This window comes from Lutjanus erythropterus, chromosome 20, assembly GCF_056507025.1.
Source record: "Lutjanus erythropterus isolate fLutEry1 chromosome 20, fLutEry1.hap2, whole genome shotgun sequence".
NCBI classification, from domain to species: Eukaryota; Metazoa; Chordata; class Actinopteri; order Lutjaniformes; family Lutjanidae; genus Lutjanus; species Lutjanus erythropterus.
The window spans coordinates 3,882,747-3,903,735 of NC_139336.1; the positions used below are offsets into that span (position 1 = coordinate 3,882,747).

Below are 20,989 nucleotides of genomic sequence, written 5' to 3' on the forward strand. Positions count from 1 at the left end.
GCTATCAGACAAATGGAATGGAGTAAAGAGTAATGACTAAATAATTTAAATAATAAATCATGCAAAAGCATTTTTACAATGGATGAATCAGGGAAGCTTTTATATTATATATATTTGTACAGTGTCACTGTGTTGTGCTGTGATTAGGACTATTAGGCTTTGAACTACAAATTTTAAACAAAGGAATGAGAAACTGTAAGATATGAGAAATGGTACATTAATGTGCACATGTGTACATGCTTCATGCCACCAATAGGCCATCCCTGTAAAAAAAAAAATACTCAAGTAAAGTACAAATACCTCTAATGTACTTAAGTACAAAACTTGAATAAATGTACTTGGTTATTATGTGTTGGATCAGATGATAAACACTGCATGGAGATAAACAATGAGTCACACCCTTCACTTCTTTATGGCAGGTGTTGACAGCTGAGTTACTTCACTGTGTTCAGCAGCTGACCTGTGTGTGCTGTAGTGAAGTCAGAGGCACAGCTGTTGACTAAACGCTAATAACACAGCCGGCTAACAGCTAGCTAGTCCTTTCTGTCTCTGCTGGACTTGAAGCAGTGACGGACCTGACTGTGTTTGTTTGGGGGCGTTTCTACACTTTGAACTCAGAATGTGGGGCATTTGCAGCAGAACTATGGTAAGAAGCACATTTAACTGACTGTGTTTGTTACACTGGCTAAAAGCCAACTTTATCTCACTGAAGTAGACTGGACTGACCGACTAGCTAATGTTATTGTCGCCGACGTGACACAGCCTTTATAATTATGGTGATTGATCAGGTAACGCTAGGTAGCTAACTAGGTGGCGACGGTTTGTAAGCTGTTAGCAAAGTTAGCTAATGAACTGAGGTAACACAGCGGTGTTAGCAGTTAGCTAGCCAACCTAACTGGGTGAAAGGTGATTTAGCAGTTAGCTAGGATTCAGTGTAGCTGCAACACAAAAAGGACGCGCTTGACCGAGACTGCAGTATTCACTTTTAATTCGCTAACGTTAGCTCTAGTACTTAACGTTGCGTTTCTGTACAACGAGTTACAATTCATTATATACAGGAAGACAATATGACATAACGTTACTCATCATCAGACTTATTGTATTATTAGACATGTCACCTGCTTGGACCAACACATCCAGACAGTCCAGTGACCTGCAAACACTGTATATCTGGTTACATGTCCCTCGGGTTGCACTAGTTTTATATCCTGCTGGAGACTTGCTTTAAAATTCATCTTGGCTTTTCAGCTTATCATCATAATAGTTGAAGTGGTGGAAAATCAATAATCACTCCATAACTATAATTCGCACATGGATTGGGAACTTTTTGATTATATCTCTGTGAATATTTCTGTTGTTAGTTTTTACACTGCTATGTACTTCTTTTATGTACTTTTGTTGACATGTTTTCCAAAGCTGTAGTCCAGTTGAGAATGAGTACACACTGCCCCCTACCGGAAATATATGTCACTGTAAAGGAGGCCACAGATTCCCACATATTTGGACAACTGCTACCAAAAACTGCAGCTCAGTTGGTTTTAGATGGGGTCACCATTTATGAAAGACAAGATATGACATAAGCATAAATAATTAAACAAATGATTTGTGCATTTACTGATGCATATGTCATGTTTTGTCTCTTCATAATGAAATATTCAGCTGCTAAGAAGAAGCTACTGGTGACTGATTTTGGTATAGCACCCAAAAAAATAAAACAATGAGAATATTGCATATAAGTCAGTTTATTCAAGACATTTAAAACTCAGTTATAAACAGCTGATCAACTTATAATGGAGGACTCATCGTCACTTGTTATTGTCAATATATGAACTCGCTTCAGTTATAGATCATATATTAAATATGATTCCAACCTGTTGGAAATACAGTCTATGGCTCCAACTTGCATGTGTAATTGCTACATATTGCTCCTGTAACCTCTATTTTATAACTAGTCAATAAGACACTTAAACATAAAATTGATTGTAAGTCACATCTATAATGTTCTATGACTGTTGATACAATGCATAAGAAAGCATTATGTATTATTAGTGTAGTCATAAAGTATTATGAATGCATTATAATTCACTAATGCCATCATAATGCGCTATAGATGATGTTTTCATACAAAGGGTTACCTAGTTTATTTTACTTTTGGCTAACAGAAGGAATTATTTTAGTTGCAGGTGATGAAAGAATGACAATTAGGGCTGCAGCCAACAATTATTTTCACGATCATGATTTATGATTCATTGGTCGATTATTTTCTTAATTAATTGATTATTGGTTGTTCACCCATAAAATGTCCGACAATGGTGAAAAAATTTGATGAATGTCTCCCAACCTAAACATATTCAAATTACTGTCAGACAAGAATAAAGAAACCAGAAAATATTCACATTTAAGAAGTTGGAATCAGAGCATTTGGACTTTTTTTTCTTAAAAAGTTACTCAAAGCGACTAATCGATTGTCAAAATAGTTAATAGTTGATTAATTTAATAATTAATGAGTCAGTTAACTGTTGCAGCTCTACATGTTATCTCTGGCAACAATATTCCTGAATTTGAAAAATAATGGTATTAAAGAGCAGACTCTTCAGTAAGTCAGGCTGTATTATGGAGTTATTTTTACAGTTGACTGGGCAAATAACAACCACGCACTCTTTGAACAAACTTACACTGAAAGCACATCTTTAACGGACACTGTTGTCTCTCAGGTGAAGGTGGGGATGGGAAAACCTTGTGGCTTGATGAAACCATGTCACTTGGTGAAGCCCGTATCAGCGACTCGGATCACTGGCAGATACCTGACCCATCAGAAGGGACTGCCCAGTCTGCCCGTCCCCCCTCTGCAGCAGACCTGCGAACGCTACATTACCGCCCTGGAGCCCATCATCGAGGTGGACGAGCTGAAGCACACTAAAGAGCTGGTGGACGACTTCAAGAGACCCGGAGGGATCGGAGAGAAGCTGCAGAGAGACCTGGAGAAGAGAGCAGGCAGCACTGAAAACTGGGTGAGCTCAACATAACTGCGACTGACATTTGACTGATTTTCTTCATCACTGTACTCGTCTGTTGACCTGTCACTGACTGTGTCTCTTCAGTTGTCAGCGTGGTGGGTGCAGCTTGCTTATCTGGAGTACCGGTTGCCTGTGGTGGTTCATTCGAGTCCTGGGTTGGTCTTGCCCCGCATGAACTTCAGGGATAAGCAGGGACAAATAAGGTGATCACATACAAACGAAAGCATGTGTTTGAAGAAAAATTAAGATTTCATGACTTTCAGTTACAGTCCCATGATGTTTACGTGGCTTATCTCTTCATTCAGTACAATCTTGAGTCACAGTAGACATACATGTTGCCTCTGTAGCACCCATTTACAATAGTTTGATAGGCCTCCTTTAGAATGAATCCATTGTTTAATTTATATTAATTCATTTATTACTTTTTAATTATTCAGTTATATAACAATTCATTTACCTAAAAACTTTTGTCATTAATATTTCAATATTTATTCAATCATAATCCTGAAACATAGACACATGAAGCACATTAGAATAATGATAATAGTGGCATATTTTAAAGTTAGTCTAATTTCCACCCTATTATACTGTATATAATATATATATATATGTGTGTATATATATAAAATACACTTCACGTCAAATGTCTGATAAGAAAAATTCTGGGCCTCAAATTCACAAAAAACTGATGCATATTAATTTAATAACTAATCGTTGTCAACCCTTGACTTAAGACTTAAACTGGTAATGACATGGAGTTAGTTAATCACTGGAGTCACATGCAGGTTAACTGATCATTTGCAGTGTATTTTTGCATCAGTGTGGGACACAGGACATAATTGACATGAATTACAGACAGTCCAGAACGTTATTTTTAGCCATTTCTGACTCATATGTGGCTGATAAAGTGAACAGAAAGTACAAAATAGCTGAATAACACTGTGAGATGACGCACGGTGTAAAAGTTAACAGCAGTGAGGCAGACATCACTGTTAACATGAGAGTGATGAAGAAACATCTAGAAAATCTATCTTAAGTGACTTCTACAGATAGAAGCATGTTCCATGTGTTGATAATCGTCGTGGGTGCTGACAGAAAGTGGACAGGACGATGCTGCTGCTGCTGTAGCAGGAGGACAGATTGCTCAGTGCTTCAGTTCCAGCAGTAGCGTGGGGCAGTTGTCCTGCTGTGATAATTTCTCATAGCCAATTCGCAGAGCTAAAGAGAGACAAACTCTGTCTAAAACACTCCCACACTTTAGATGATCACGGCAAGTCTAGCCCTCTGCAGCTTGTTCTCTGGGTGAACCCATGCTCTGACCGGGTGCAGCAGTTTATAGTGATGCATCAACACACATTATTCAAATTGATGTATTTTCATAATTTATTATGTTGATTAATCGCTCAAGCTGCTCTTGAAAAATTAAGGCCATTTACACACAGTCAGATGCTGTTCATTCCTGGTATTAAAATGTGTCTCCAGATGTGTCTCCAGTGACCTCTTACCTCCCTGCTCCTTGTGCAAATCAGGGATGTTCTTGACGACTTGATTGATTAAACAGAAATTTTATTTTAGACTAGTTGACTGTCAGAAAACTGTCAAATTGAGGACAGTTAGTTAATTAATAAGGTTAAACAGTGTCTGACAAATATTGCGTCTATTAATAGTCATTTGAAAATGTCACGTTCTTCGATAACAACCAAACCACATTTTAAATGCTGCTGAAATGTGTGGCCCTTTGCACCATGCATGAAGAACAGTGCACATTATCCTACAAAACACGACAACAACTCACTGAATGTGTTATGTTTTCAGGCTGCACTCGATCACAGTGTCTGTGGGTACACAATGTCAGTTTAGTCATAAATGACATTGTGTACATGCAGTTAAAGTAAGCTACCACACAGTGTAGCTAACATTAGTAGTGCTAACACCAGCGGGCTTCTTTCTTTGCAGGTTAACGTCCTCATGCCTGCACTGAATGAGGTTACACTCCAGTTGAGTGCCAGTTTTTTTTACTGACAGCCTACATAACACCATATCTTCATTCTGGATCATAATACCACCATGCTGGTTTTACCAGATGTTGTCTGTCCCGCTTTGCTTATTACAACATGGGGACCATCCAGGCATCAGTGAGGGTAGATGAGGGCTGCCATCTGCCAGAGCTGCAGCCTCGGCTAGTGCATTACATCTTAGACACGACACTTAACTGCTGTTGTACATTAACAAGTAGTTTAACTGACTAGTATTTCTGGTGCCAACTGTCAGTTGAATGTCCATTACTTTCCATTTTTCCCTTCAGTACAAAGACTTGACTACCTGTCGCCACACTAAACTATATCAGCCTACATGAGCATCATGTTTTACCTGTGCTGTCAGCAGCCTGGCAGGAGAGACAGTCTGTTCTGTGCTGGTATTTTATAACTGAACTATGAGCTGGACACACACACTTACAGTGAACCAAATGAAAATCAGATGTCTTTTTCGTGTGGACGTACAGGACGTCAGTTAGTAGGTGGTCTTGCAGTGTGGCCCAGGACACATTCTCATACATACTGCTGTTACTGCTAAAGACGTTCTTAAGTTTGAAGCTGAAGGTTGTAGAACACCAACTCAGAACTTATTCTGCTGTTATCAGTACTGTAACTGTTATTTAGCATTAAGTTATTGTAGTTTGGTGTGATTTTATAAATTATGTGTTTTGATATGTTATTCAATTTCAAGTTCAAATTTGCTTTAGTAATAAAAAGTCAGGCACTGGTGCCATTTAAAAAGTAGCCTAACCCTAACAACACCAAAGCCTCCTGCTGAAAGAATGTTGTCACATGTGGCCCAGACCACCTCTGAACGTGGTCTTTGCAGCTGGGTCTCAAATGCATGGTGGATGCATGTATGTATATGTGATCAGATACCCAGGTGCATGTTAATACCAGATCTGAACAGGGCCAGATGGTGTAATGATCTGATCAGATTCATGTCTCACAGGACGTTGATGCATATACATGAATGGTTTGACCCATTGATAATCACTTTTGAACATTATTGTTTTATCTAACAATATATATCCAGTGTTTCCTCTATCCTGGTCCTCAGAGCTCACCGCCCTGCATGTTCTAGATGTTTCCCAAAACACACCTGATTCAAATGGTCAGCTTGTTATCAGGCTTCAGGCAGAGGCTTCATGACGAGCTGATCATGTGAATCAGGTGTGTTGGAGCAGAGAAACATCTAAAACATGCAGGGCGGTGGGCCCTGAGGACCAGGATAGAGGAAACACTGATATCAAACTCCAGTTTAATCCAGTATGTTTTATGTCTCTAGACTTCAAATTACAACCCCACACAATTTCTTCAACATCATGCAGCTCCACTGTGCTGTGATCTGTTCTGTCTTTCATTTAAAGATTTTAGACACAAACTGTATTTTTTTTTAACCAACATAAGAAATTGTCCATCCAAGTTAAGATGTAAATGAATATGAATCATGATGTCTCTCTTTAGATTTGCTGCCAAACTGATAGCAGGCGTTTTGGACTTTAAGACGATGATTGACAAGTGAGTACTGACCTTAAAAAGTTCTTCTTACTGACCAAATACCAGCCCCTTTTTGTCTTTTAGTTTCTGATTGCTATTTCTGCCAAATATGCCAAGTAAAAGTTGGACCTGATTGGTTCACACAACTTCGGAACACACGTTGTCGTTTACATACATTAAATGCCAAAAGTTACAGTGCAGTTACTTTACTGTAAATGGCATGCTTGAAAATATTGTAATACTGATTTTTTTTTTTCTTCCCCCTAATGCCACAAATATAAAACCAGTTTGTCTGAAGAGCTATGAGTTGGGATTTGACCAACTAAGATTGATGAATTTGCTCTCTCATCTTAATAAGAACATTCTCCTCTCAGCATTTGTTGTCCTTTAGTTTATGTACGTAAGAATCTAAATTTAAATCTACCAATAAACTCCCCTATCAAACTTTTTTTGTATTCTTTTTCTTTGTGTTTTGCACATGGAATCCTCTACAATTAAAGTTTGTTTTCCTTCAAACCTTCTTAGAAATATCGTCTGTTTTTCAGTGAGACACTTCCAGTTGAATATCTGGGGGGGAAGCCCCTGTGTATGAATCAGTACTATGAAGTGCTGTCGTCCTGCCGCATCCCCGGTCTGAAGAGAGACTCAATAGTGAACCACGCCAAGAGCTCTAAGCCCCCCAGACACATCACTGTGGTCCACAACTTCCAGGTGAGGAGCACTGGCCCCCGTCCCACATCTCTGTCGATCTGTTTAATGACAACTTGGTGCTTTGTCTCATAAAGAACAAACTATTATGAATAAGTAATAGAACGATGAATCCATTTTTCTAGGAGATGGTCTGCTTATATTTTTTTGATCTAATACTCTGAACTGAACCAGTTATGGACACAGTAGCTATGCGGCATTAGGCTGCCATAGTGATCTACTTAAAAGTGAACCTGTTTGTGAAAACCAGAGTCAAACCCACTAATTGTGCTCTGTGTTACAGGCCTCGGGTCTTCAGATTTTTATAATTTGTTGGGTCTGTTTTGGGATTTCTTAAAGTTTTTGGGTCTGGGAGACCATTGCTTGATGTCTTCTTCGGGTTTCCTGTTAGAGCTGCAAAGATTAGTTAAGTAATCAAAAGAAAATTAAAATACCAATTAATAATTGATTAATCATCAGCAGTCTTTTTAAGTAAATATGTCAAACATTTTCTGTTTACAGCTTCTTAAATGTGAGGATTTGCTGCTTTTCTTTGTCATTTATGTTGTTAAATGAAGAGTCTTTGAGTTTTGGACTGTTGTTTGGACAAAAGAAGCAATCTGTTGATGTCACTTTGGGCTGTGGGAAATTGTGATGAACATTCTTCACAATTTTTTGTGAAGTTTATAGACTACTCAATTTATTGATTAATCATGGAAATAATCTAAAGGTTAATAATGAAAATAATCATGAGCTGCAGCCTTATTTCTGACAATGTATTTATGTTTGATTCAAGAGAAATGCTCAACAAAAATCTAATATATAAAAAAAAAAACAAAAAAAAAACAATACTTCATTTTAAAAGTCAATTCAAATCAGTTTTACTTAAATAGTTAATCATAACAGACATTATCTCAGGGCACTTTTCATACAGAGCAGGTCTAGACTGGACTCTTGCTAGCTGCTGCAGCTGTAATTACGTCTGGTAAACTGACAGTTTTCCACTAAAAGCGAGAAGCCTGACTGAGCCTTTCTTTTTCTTTGTCTTCCTCCTCCTGGAATCAGTTCTTTGTGTTGGACGTGTACAACAGCGATGGAACTCCGCTGACTGCTGATCAGCTCTGCCTTCAGCTGGAGAGGATCTGCAGCTCCTCACAACAGACCAACACGGTGCCTGTCGGCATCCTCACCACCCAGCATCGAGACGCCTGGGGCAAAGCCTACGTCAACCTCATCAAGGGTGAGTTCAGAGACTGCTGAGTCCGCTGAAGTCTGCTCAGATCGCTGACATCAAGTGTGCACAGAGCACTTTTTAAAGTTTCATAAAAGAAGAGATTAAATAAATTGTAGCTGCATTCAGCAGCAGGGCACAACTTAAATGTTGTTTTGTTTTTGTTTGTGGTCAGAAAGCTTTAAGTCAATTGTATGAATTGTTGTATTTTTAGCGGTTATCAAATAACAGCAAAGAAGTTAATTGTCATGTTCAGTCTAGGACTGCAAGGTCTACAAAATGTCAGAAAATAGTGAAAAATATCCATCACAGCTTCTCAAAGTTCAAGGTGATGTCTTTAAATTTCTTGTTTTGTCAGTCCAAAACCCAAAGATATTCACTTTAATATGATAAATAGCAGAGGAAAGAGGAAATCTCAGCATTTGGGTGAATAATGCAGCCTTTCTGCATAAAAAATAACTAACCATAAATGATTAATCATTATTAAAAATATTTTTTTCTTAAAAAAAAAAAGTTAATTTTACCACTTGCCCAGTTAGGCTATACTTAATTTCCCAGCATGGCATTTTACTTTCCCCACACAAGCTTTATTGTTGAGCCCTGATTGTAGAAGTAAATTATGGAAGCGTGTTTCAAAAATAACATTGAAATGAGTTATAGTAACACAGGGATAAATCATTTAATATCCCTAATATGCAAACTGTAAATAGATCCAGTGTGTAAAATGTCTGTATATCTCCATAAGTTACACTCTGATTACATACTGTAATAACTTAATGTTTACTTTGTGTGTGTGTGTGTACTTGATGTGTCCAGATAAGACCAACAAAGAGTCAGTGTCAGCCATCCAGAGGAGCATCTTCACTTTGTGTTTGGACGGAGCGATGCCTCGAGTGTCTGATGACATGTACCGCAGCTGTGCTGCCGTCCAGATGTTGCATGGAGGAGGCAGCCAGTGGAACAGTGGCAACCGCTGGTTTGACAAGACGCTGCAGGTGACCCACAGCTGCTATTTTTACACACAGTTAAAGTGTAGTTGTTAGTAATAGTTTAGCTAATGTTTCCCACAGCTCTTAGCCCCGATGAGTGAGTGACACATTTTAGACAATGTCTCCTCAAAGATGTTCAAAGTTCAAACCCTGACTCCTTTCGCTCTCTTTATAGAACTATTCAGTCAGATTTCATGTGAACAAACTGTGCTGTTATCTCTGTGTTCAAACACCTCTATGACTTCCAGTGACGCCATTTAGATCAACTATAAGACAACACGTGTTCTTTTTTAGTACAATCTGGCCTTTGAAGGGAAGTGAAGGTATTTTTTTAACCTGGACCCTCCCTGCTTCTCCAATGTCCGACCTCCCTCTCACTCCTCAATCAATATTTTCACATCTAATTACCTGAATGAAGGATTTATTTCGGCCAAATCAGAGTTGGAACATTGGAAAGATGAGCCAAGCTGTTTAGTTTGTTTCTATTGAATTTAAATGAAGTATGTTTTACAATGTTAAAATTACTGTTGGTGGGTGGATAAGTTTATAATAAAAAGTCTCTGTAGGTTTTCTTTCCTTAATGTTTGACACTTATGGTACAGACCAAATAAGTTTTTATGGAGAGGAGTAAATTAGATTTAATTAATTAATTAATCACAAACTATTTTGATAAATAATTTTTAAGTTTGAGGGTTTTTTTTAAAGAAAAAAGCCAAAATTCCCTGATTTCAGTTTCATAAATGTGAGCGTTTTTGGTTTCCTTATGTACATCTTTATAAAAGTAATCTGAATATCTTTTTGATGTGAGTAAAACAAGACATTTGACGACATCCTGGACTTTGGGAAACACTGCTTGACATTTTCCACTATTTTTCCACATTTTAAAACAAACAACTATCAACTGATTAATCGAGAAAATAATCATTCGATATAGCAATTATGATAATAATGGTTAGTTGCAGCCCTAGAGTAGATCCAACCACGCAGTGCATGATGGGTACAGCACAGCAAGTTGACAGATTGTTTGCTGTATCCGAATTTGCATATTCACAACTAGACCTCTAGTTAAAGCAGACTCATGAAACTCTGATCAAACATGGGACAAGATTCTGTCACTGCATTATCTGTTTCTTGCCTAAATTGTTTTCAAGAACATATTTTAGTGTACTCTCTACCTGAAAAATGATCACGTTTTTGACCCGGCCATCGTGTTGAAGAGATTTCAGCCAAAATCCAGCACTGCCCACTGGTAAAAGTGTGGAGTGTTGTGTTGCGTCAAGATCCATCAGTGTAGGATTTGGTGCGTCTGCACCATTAGAATAACAATCTGAGCCGGTCAGTGGCAAAACAAACACTTTTAGTGGACACACTTTGATTATCCATAATGGCCCATAAGTCTACGTAGCAGCTCTTTAAATGACTGACAGCTGTAGTGCTCTCACTCATTAGTAAGCAAGCAGAGCTCAGCTGAGCCCAGGACACCGCTCTCAGTGGGAGTGATGAGAGTTCTAGTTCAGGATTAAAGTGCAGTGAGTGCAAATTTTAGTACTCAGTTGCAGGCACATGAAAAAAGAAAAGTTTTTAATCTGAACTTCAAAATTGCTAAGAGCAGATTTAAAATCATCAGGCAGTTTATTCCAGGCACAAACAACATCTCAACTAAATGCTGCTTCACCAAGTTTGGTTTGGACTCTGGGCTAAACTAGTAAATCCATCCATGGACCTCAGAGCTTTACTAGTTTCATCTTTGTCGAGCATATCAGAAATGTCCTCTGGGCTCAAACCATTCAGGGATTTATAGACAAGTAGCAGCACTTTAAACTCTAAGTCTACAGCTGACAGGGAGCCAGCACAGAGATTTTAAGACTGGTGTAATATGAGCTGTTCTCTTGGTTGGGCTGGTTAATATTTGCGCCCCAGCAGTCTGGATGAGCTTTTTTTTTTTTTAGTTTATTAGTACACCAAGATTACAGACGTATTATCGGACCAATTTCAAAAAGTGTTGTCTCTATTAGTTAATTAAACACAAAAACGCGGGAAAAAAGGATCCTGATCGAAAAACACTGAAGTTGCCCTTTAACCTGGCTCCTGTCCTGCACCTGCTTTACCTTGAAAGACCTACAGTGCCTTGCAAAAGTATTCACACCCCTCGGCATTTTTCGTGTTTAGTTGCCTCACAACCTGGCATTAAAATGGATTGTTTGACGGTTTGCATCATTTCATTTACAGAACATGCCTACAACTTTGAAGATGTGATTTATTTATTTTTTTTATTGAGAAGCAAACAACAAATAGGACAAAATAACAGAAAACTTCAACATGCGTAACTGTTCACCCCCTAAAGTCAGTACTTTGTAGAGCCACCTTTTACAGCAATTATAGCTGTAATTCACTTTGGATAAGTCTCTATGAGTTTTCCACATCTAGCCACACAGATTTTTGCCCATTCCTCAAGGCAAAACTGCTCCAGCTCCTTCAAGTCTGAGCACAGATTCTCAATTGGATTAAGGTCTGGGCTTTGACTAGGCCATTCCAACACATTTAAATGTTTCCCCGTAAACCACTCGAGTGTTGCTTTAGCAGCATGCTTAGGGTCATTGTCCTGCTGGAAGATGATCCTCTGTCCCAGTCTCAAATCACTGACAGACTGAAACGGGTTTTGCTCAAGAATATCCCTGTACTTAGCACCATGCATCTTTCCCTCAATTCTGACTAGTCTCCCAGTCCCTGCTGCTGAAAAACATTCCCACAGCATGATGCTGCCACCACCATGTGTCACTGTGGGGATGGTGTTCTTGGGTTGATAAGATGTGTTGGGCTTGCGCCAGACATAGTGTTTTCCTTGGTGGCCAAAAAGTTCAATTTTAGTGTCATCTGACCAGAGCACCTTCCTCCATACATGTGGGGAGTCTTGCCTTGCCTTTTGACAAATTCAAAACATTCTTTCTTATTTTTATCTTTAAGTAATGTCTTTTTTCTGGCCTCTCTTCCATAAAGCCCAGCTCTGTGGAGTGTACAGCTTATTGTGGTCCTATGGACAGATCTCTGCTGTGGAACTCTGCAGCTCTTTTAGGGTTACCTTTGGTCTCTGTGTTGCCTCTCTGACTAATTCCCTCCTTGCCCAGTTCATGAGTTTTGGCGGCCAGCCCTCTCTTGGCAAGTTTGTTGTGGTTCCATGTTCTTTCCATTTGATGATGATGGATTTGATGGTGCTTTGGGGGATCATCAAAGATTTGGATATTTTTTTTATAACCCAATCCTGACTTGTACTTCTCAACAACTTTGTCCCTGACTTGTTTTGAGAGCTCCTTGGTCTTCATGTTTTTTTTTTTGTTAGTGGTGCCTCTTGCTTAGTGGTGTTGTGGCCTCTGGGGCCTTTCAGAAAAGGTGTATATTTACTGACAGATCATGTGACGCTTAGATTGCACACAGGTGGACTTTATTTCACTAATTATATGACTTCTGAAGGTAATTGGTTGCACCAGAACTTGTGCAGATCCATTACATGAAATTCAGATTAAAAAACATTTAATTTACAGGTTGTAATGTAACAAAATATGTAAATAACCAAGGGGGGTGAATAGTTTTCAAGGCACTGTGCTAGGACCTCCAACAACAGAGCCTCTAGAGACACAGAGACACAGATTGTCCTCACATTCACATTCAATATGATTTATTTACTTAACATTTTGACTTGATGATTTTGACTTCCCTGAAGGACTTGACTTGCTTAAACAGAACTGGAACTTTTCATGTAAATACCAGTGTAAAATTGATCATGTAATAATTTAACAGATTCCTCAGGCTGTTCTCCTTCTTATTTTGTGTTTTGCTCTCTAAAAGTTTCCGACCTTTCTTCTCAGTTTATTATCGGAGCGGACGGGGCATGCGGAGCGAACTACGAGCACGCTCCAGCTGAGGGCCCACCCATAGTGGCCTTGATCGACCATGTTGTAGAGTACACGTAAGTAGGTCAAAGATGATCTCGGCTCTGTGGTGTGAGTCTCTGGGTGTCTGGAGTTTTTGAAAGGTCAGCAACGAGACGGAGAGTGCACAGAGACTCACAACAAAATCACAACATTCTGACAGGAAATCACAGTTAGAAAACCTTGACTTTGTTTTCTCTGACTGCGGTATTTGTTCTATCTCATGTGTCATTTCTGTTCTGTCTTGTTCGTGGTAACAGGAGGAAGCCAGAGATGATTCGGTCTCCCATGGTGCCTCTGCCCATGCCCAAGAAACTGCACTTCAACATCACGACTGAGATCAAGAAGGACATTGAGGAAGCCAAGAACAGCATGAACACGTGAGGGCAGATTTTGTAACTGCACTCAGTGACCAGTATAAGAAGTATATACAGTGGAGGACAAAATTATTAGCCCCCCTATGAAATTTAAAGTTTTTTTCAAAATTTTCCCAAGTGCTTTTTTTAACAGAGCAAGGAATTTTCAACATAGCATTTCTAATCATACTAGTTTTCTTTAGAAATCATCAATTATTTCTATTTTCACACAGTAACAGAATTATTTCAGGTTTTTTTTTTTACCAGGGTCAGTATTATTAGCCCCATTTAGAACTGACCTTTGTAATGCTCAAAGCTTGTAAAACCAAGTTTAAACTGAAGGTTATCTTCTAATTTACACACAGTATAAAAACTTCAGTAAGGGTTTGAGCCGACACTTGAGAAAGCATCATGACAAAAACAAAAAATCTGTTTAGACTTGAGAAAAAGAATCAGTGCTCACAAAGCAGGAGAAGGATTTACAAAGTTATCACAATGTTTCCAAGTGTGAAGAACTGGAGTGAAAAGTATCATCAAGAAATTCAAAGAGAGCCACACAGGACAGAAGAAGTCTGGCAGAGGGAGGAAGAGAAAGACTCTGTAAAGAAAACTAGTGAGAGACGTGTCTTAAAGACCCCAGAACAACTGCCAGGACAGGAGTGAATGACTGAGCCAAGTCAGGAATTGTAGTCTCAAAGAAGACAGTCACTAGAGTCCTGCACAAGAATGGACTGTGAGGTTCCAGACCAAGAAAAACTTCTGCAGAAGACACACCTTCAAGCCAGACTGAAGTATGCTAAGGACAACCTGGACAAACATACTGGAAGTGTGTCCTTTGGTCAGATGAGACAAAACCAGAGCTCTTGGTCCACAGAGACGTTGCTTATGTTTGGAGAAAGAATGGAGAGGCGTATAACTCAAAGAACAGCGTCCCCACAGTGAAACATGGTGGTGGGAGTATTATGATGTGGAGATGCTTCAATGAGTCTGGAACTGAGAATCTCATCAAGGTGGAAGGAATCATGAAGAAAGAAGAATATGTGAGGATTTTGAAAGAAAAGATCAAGCAGTCAGCAGCAAAACTGGGTCTGGGTCGTCGCTTTGTCTTCCAGCATGACAACAACCCAAAACATACGTTACTCCTGGTGAAGAACTTCCTCCAGAAGACCAAAGTGGACATTACTGACCGACCTGCACAAAGACCTGACATGAATCCCACTGAAAACCTGTGGGTTGAACTGAAGACCAGGGTCCATATCAGAAGAGTCTGAGACTTGTTGAAAACTACAACAAACGACTGCAGGCTGTTATCCAGCAAAAAGGACACACAACTGACTATTAGCATCAGGGGGGTTAACAGTTTTGACCCTGGTAGTTTTTGGTTTTGTGAAATACTTTAGTTTCTGTGTGCAAAGTAAAATAACGCAAGCATCCAAAATAAAACTAGGATGAAGGAAAAGCTGTGTTTCAAAATTCCTTGCTCTGTTTAACGGCACTTGAGAAATACTTTTGAAAAAATTAAATTTTCATAGGAGTGCTAATAATTTCATCCTCATCTGTGCATATTTATACCTCATATCAGATGGACCGGGTCTCAGTTTCCTGACATCTCTCCCACCACAGGCTGGCCAAGGACCTGGATATGAGGGTCATTGTTTTTGGCCACTTTGGGAAAAATGTCCCAAAGGCCCACAAGATGAGCCCTGATGCTTTCATACAAGTAGCTCTACAACTGGCTTACTACAGGTAAGAGGCTGGAGAGTGGTGTGGATGGATGGACTGTTTTTCATTCTAAGAATAACTTAAGAGTTTCATGTAAAAACACACAGTTAAGCTGCAACAGAGATTCTTCTATCCATTAAGTGAGTTGCTTTCCCTCAGTTTTTTTTGGTACTTTGCTACTTTAAAGGCGCTACACACCCCTACATCCAAAAAAACAACCATAATAAACGGACAAAATGACAAAAAAGATAATGTTCTTACAACTATTTTCCTTTATGAAATGAAAGAATACAAGTGTACACCTTCTGGATTCAAGTGTCTCTTTTTAAATGAATTAAAACTTTAGTTTAATGGCCACGATTAAAGCCTGGCAGCTGAGCACTCATCTCATGTCTGATGTTTCTTTTTGCAAAATAAGTTGAATTACTTTGTTGAAATGTCTTAAATGTAGCTCTACACCTTGTCTTCATTAAGTATTCAAGGTTTAAAAGAATATGCAAAATTTCAGTGTAGTGAATTTTTAAAATCATCAAAATTATGTTGCGTCATACTTTTAAGCTAGCTTTAAATTAAGAAACCTTTAATTTAAACCTGAGTATAGTTTTTAACTCTAACTCTAGATTAATTTCAGTTCTATTGCACCAAAACATGAGGAGGTTTAACTCTTAAATGTCCTCCTTTTTGAGTTGGATTGAGCAAACTAATCAAGTTATTGTACAACAGTTAAATTCAGTACTTTATTGCTGTATCAACACAGGTGACAGAAAAGACAAAATAGTAAAATTGCTCACTCAGAGAATCTGCAGTAGGGCTGGGCGATATGGCCTAAACTTTATATTGTGGTATAATTTGAAGCATATGCAGTAACGATATATATTGCAATATATTCTTTTCTTCTGTATATGTGTGTGTGTGTGTGTGTGTGTGTGTGTGTGTGTGTGTGTGTGTGTGTGTGTGTGTGTGTGTGTGAGAGAGAAAATGACTGTTTCTGAACATACTCACATAGCAGATACATTGCAGCAGAATAAACACACTTCTAAATAGTACAGAATGCCATTTTAAGAACATTTATTGTGCAAAAAAGCTTGATGACATCATCAACATGCGCTATCACAGTAAGCCGGTATAGTCAAAATCTCTACTGTTGGCCAAATTCATATCGTTTCTACCATATACCGTTTATACCGCCCACCCCTTATCTGCAGTAACCATTTTAAACCTAGTTTTTACTCTGATTGGAGTTGATCTCAGTTAAATGAATCTTTGTTGAGACAACCTAGTCTTAAAGTTCTTTGTACATGTTAATTCTTACTATGAAGAGCAAGAGCAAAGGCGGTTGATTCTTAGAATTTTAATGCAGTAAAGCCAGTATTTTCTGAGTGGCTTTAGTCATAAAGGCAGCAGTGACTCAGCAGCAGCAGCAGCAGCAGCAACAGTGTTCCAGAGTTTTCTCACAGCTTCTGTCCTCTTGTCCCTGCAGGATGTACCGACGCTGCTGTGCTACATATGAAAGCGCCTCCCTGCGTATGTTCAGACTGGGCCGGACAGATACGATCCGATCAGCCACAAACGCCTCTGCTGCCTTTGTAAAGGCCTTTGATGATCCCAGCAAACAGGTCAGCTGACAGGAGACATTCAGGAGACTCTATTTGTATTTACAGCAGCTGTTTTGTCAGTAAATCAACCAACTCGGATTATAACCCAAAAACTGAGATACTGAGATGAGTCATTTAGCATAAATACTTAATGATAGAGCAGTCAGATTCAAACAGAAGCTACAGCTGTGTCACGCAACAGCTCATGACCAAAGAGCCACATGACAAACACATCACTGGATACATCAAGTCCAAACAAGATAAAACCAGAGATGGAACCAAAGACAAAGTGATGATGTATAATGACTAACATTTATTCTTTTAAAGTCTCAGATTTTTGCTTGAAATAGCAAAAATGCGTACAAGATATCAAAGATGAGGTTCTCATTAAGCATCGACAAAAACCTGAGTGAAAATAAATGGCGTAACTGATGCCACCATCTGCGCTCTCTCTCTTCACAGCGACCAGACTCCTTTGAAAACATCAAAGTAATTTTACCTCCCAGAACACAGGAGTTGCTGGTTTACCACTGACACCATCAGTTAGTTAGTTTGTGTAATTGTGTGACTTTGGTGTTCTAACTCATTTACTTGGATCCAAACTATCCAGCTTACTTGCTGTGGCTGAAGGCAGAGTTAGACCAGCAACTCCTGTGTTCTGTGAGGTAAAAAGTTTTTTTAAAAGGAGTGTGGCACAACACAGCTTCAGTTCCCTAAGAGATGTTTTGTTGCACCTGTTTGGTGGGACAATTTACATGGATTTTTTGCACAATTAATTGTGTAATTTTCATAATAAGTGTCAAATTATAACCACAACCAATTCAAATCAAATGTCAGGAAAGTGCACAAAACTTAAATGCCAATATTTCAAAATAGATGCTTAATATAATGTACTTACGACTTTAAATCACATAGTTAGAAGGCTTTGTTGGATTTGAGGTTTCAGTAGCTTTACTGCTGAGGAATTTCAGTGTTGCACACAAGGTTTTCAATTTATTTCTTTTTTTTAAATGTATTTGAACAATAGTCTTGAACAAAAGCCTGATTGAGACCTGTCCACATAGACTCAGTGTTGTGATTGCAGCCAAAGGTGCATCTACTAAATACTGACTTGGAAGGGGTGAATATTTATGCAGTCACTTATTTTACATTATATATTTTTATTTATTTGACATAACTTTGTAGAAATCTGTTTTCAATTTGACATTTAAATAGGGTTTTGTAATTTTTTGGCTAAATGAAATTGACCATGATTACATTTTTAAAAAGCAACAGAAGGAGAAAACATCCAGGGCGCGATCACTTTTTATAGGCACCATATAAGACGTGTGACTGTCTTCTTCACAGAACACAGAGAAGGTGGATCTACTGGAGAAAGCTGTGAAAGCACACAGGTCATACACTAACATGGTGAGTATTCACAGCACCACGACTGGCAGAGAGTTAAGGAGAATATATGTTTTTCTTTTTATCAACTAATCTCATGTGCAGAACAAAACCTACAGTGATTTTTACTACTAACAAGTTTTGTATCAAAGCCTGAACACATGTGCACTATTTCCTCCTGTTTGAGTAATGTTTGTTCAAAATTACAGTTCCCAGCTGTTTAGTATCTGGTGACTAACATGTCAAACATGACTTCTCTCTGTCCCCGCAGGCCATCAGTGGCCAGGCCATAGACAGACACCTCCTGGGCCTTAAGATGGTGGCTGTTGAGGAAAAACTCTCCGTGCCTGATTTCTTCAAAGACGCCGCCTACGCCAAAGCCTTACACTACCAGCTGTCTACAAGTCAGGTATGGACCAGGACTGAAACTGACAAAAAATATAAAAATATTCTTATATATATATCTTTCTATGATCTGTTCTCAAAAAAAAAGTTTGCTTTGTGCCAAAGTATTTATGCAAGTACACATCAGAAGTATAAAGTACTAGTAGTTTGTAGGTAACTATTGGACAGAGGTGTCAATTACTTAAGTAGATTTTTCAGGTATCTGTATCTGAGTATTTATTTTTCTGACAATCTTTTACTTTTACTCCCTACATTTGGACACAAATATCTTTACTTTCTAGTCCTTGCATGTTCAAAATCGGCTCATTACTTTTATTGTCTGAGGGGAATTATTATTATTGCTTATTTTTATTTTGCATCATTGCACACCACCTTCCCAACATTAAGACAGATTTCAGCCTAAATGGATGGAACAGTAACATGACACAAGACAAAAAAGACGTGGCGAGATATAAGGAGAAAAATTAGGTGACAAGACAAGAAATTAAGTGAATGTGTGTACTTTTTCCACCTTTGGTGTTTTACCCTCTAACCAAAACAGTTTTCTAACTAACCACCACACTCTCATTTCTTCACAAGGTGCCGTCTAAGACCGACTGCGTCATGTGTTTCGGCCCAGTCGTATCCAACGGATACGGCGTGTGCTACAACCCCATGGAGGATCACATCAACTTTGCAGTCTCATCCTTCAACGCCTGTGAAGACACGAACGCATCCCGTCTGGTGCAGGCCGTGGAGGACGCGCTGCTGGACATGAGGACAGTGCTGGAACAAACCCCAAGAGCCAAACTGTGAAGCTGCTTCAGACTTTTTACTGACCTCTTCAGAGATGAAGCGGTCGCTGCAGGGCGAGTGAGGAAGACTGAGCGACGTTTGTGTGACTGGACCCCTCACCTGGTGAAAGACTCCACCGCTCCTGGTGATAGTCTGAACCAGTGTTCTCTTACTGATCACCGTCATGCACTTTAGATGACCGGGCCGTGCTGCTCCTCTGCTGGTACAATTCACACGTACATTCACTTAATAATGAAGCACAATTATTTGTTTCAGTCATTTCTGTTTCAAAGTGAAACACTGAAAAATCAACAGAAATGATCTTTTTGATGGATATTTTCATTTTTATTTTCCTTTTTCAAATCACCTGATGAATCCAGATCTAACAATCAACTGTTGGTTTTATTAAAGTAGCATTATGTAAGATTTGGTACTTTTAGTAATTTAGCAGCCTCAGTTTCAGAGTGCAGTCACTGTGGTGAATATGAACAGCTGTACACATGCATTTGTTATGATAACATTTGGGATGCACCAGAAATATCTGATAAATTATTGTCCGATATTTGCCTATCCAGTGATATCAGGTGATACCAGTATCAGTGCAATTTAGCCAATAAATATCAGATATACTAATATCTGATTTGACAGATTATCAAAGCATTTCATTTTAATTTTCATGCAGAAAGCTCTATAAAAGCTCTACAAAAGAAATCCCTGTCTCACTTCCTGGTTTAAAAAAAAGGCAGAAATACTGCTCAAGAACTGGTAAACTTTCTATTTTTAGACAAATTCATTCAATAATATTTCTATCAGATGTGTCTCAACCATAACATGTCAACTCTGTAGTTCTTCTAAATCAAAGATAAATAAGAATTATGGTTTAAAAATGTGTATTTTGATTAACATTAAGAGACTCTGAGACACTTTAAAAATAAAGTGACTAATCACTATGACTCTGCTGTGAAATGTAAAAGATTTTGTCAACTCCATAAGACGTCAACTCTTTCAGATGTTCCATCTGACAGAGATGTCTACATTAAAATAAAACAAAAAAACTTTTATCATAGGATGTTGAGTGATACAAAGGTTAATATCCAAGAGTTTGATCTTATAAAATATATTTTCCAGCATAATTGAAGAATAAAAATTAACCCCCCCCCCAAATACAATTTTATCTCAATTCTCAAGAATAAGTTAAATAAATTTTAAATGCCAAATGTGAAATAATCGGGTATTTTAATGCTGTCAGTCATGTAAAGCAGGTAAATTATCAGTTGTAGCCTCAGCTGAAAAAAATCCATATCATGCATCCCTAATTATATTACTTAAGATCAGCAAGCAGCTGATATTACTGACTAGTCCAAC

General features: G+C 38.5%; 1 protein-coding gene across 1 annotated transcript; it reads left to right on the plus strand.

Annotated features, from left to right (window-relative positions):
- The first annotated feature begins 493 nt into the window (after positions 1–493).
- On the plus strand, positions 494–20,043 carry crata (carnitine O-acetyltransferase a). The gene is made up of 14 exons (XM_084745375.1): positions 494–646; positions 2,715–3,011; positions 3,102–3,220; positions 6,521–6,574; positions 7,099–7,264; positions 8,306–8,480; positions 9,288–9,466; positions 13,324–13,424; positions 13,647–13,766; positions 15,366–15,488; positions 16,945–17,080; positions 18,407–18,469; positions 18,717–18,854; positions 19,430–20,043. The coding sequence occupies exons 1-14, from the start codon at positions 620–622 to the stop codon at positions 19,643–19,645; spliced, it is 1,914 nt and encodes a 637-aa protein (XP_084601501.1). The 5' UTR covers positions 494–619; the 3' UTR covers positions 19,646–20,043.
- Positions 20,044–20,989: the final 946 nt, after the last annotated feature.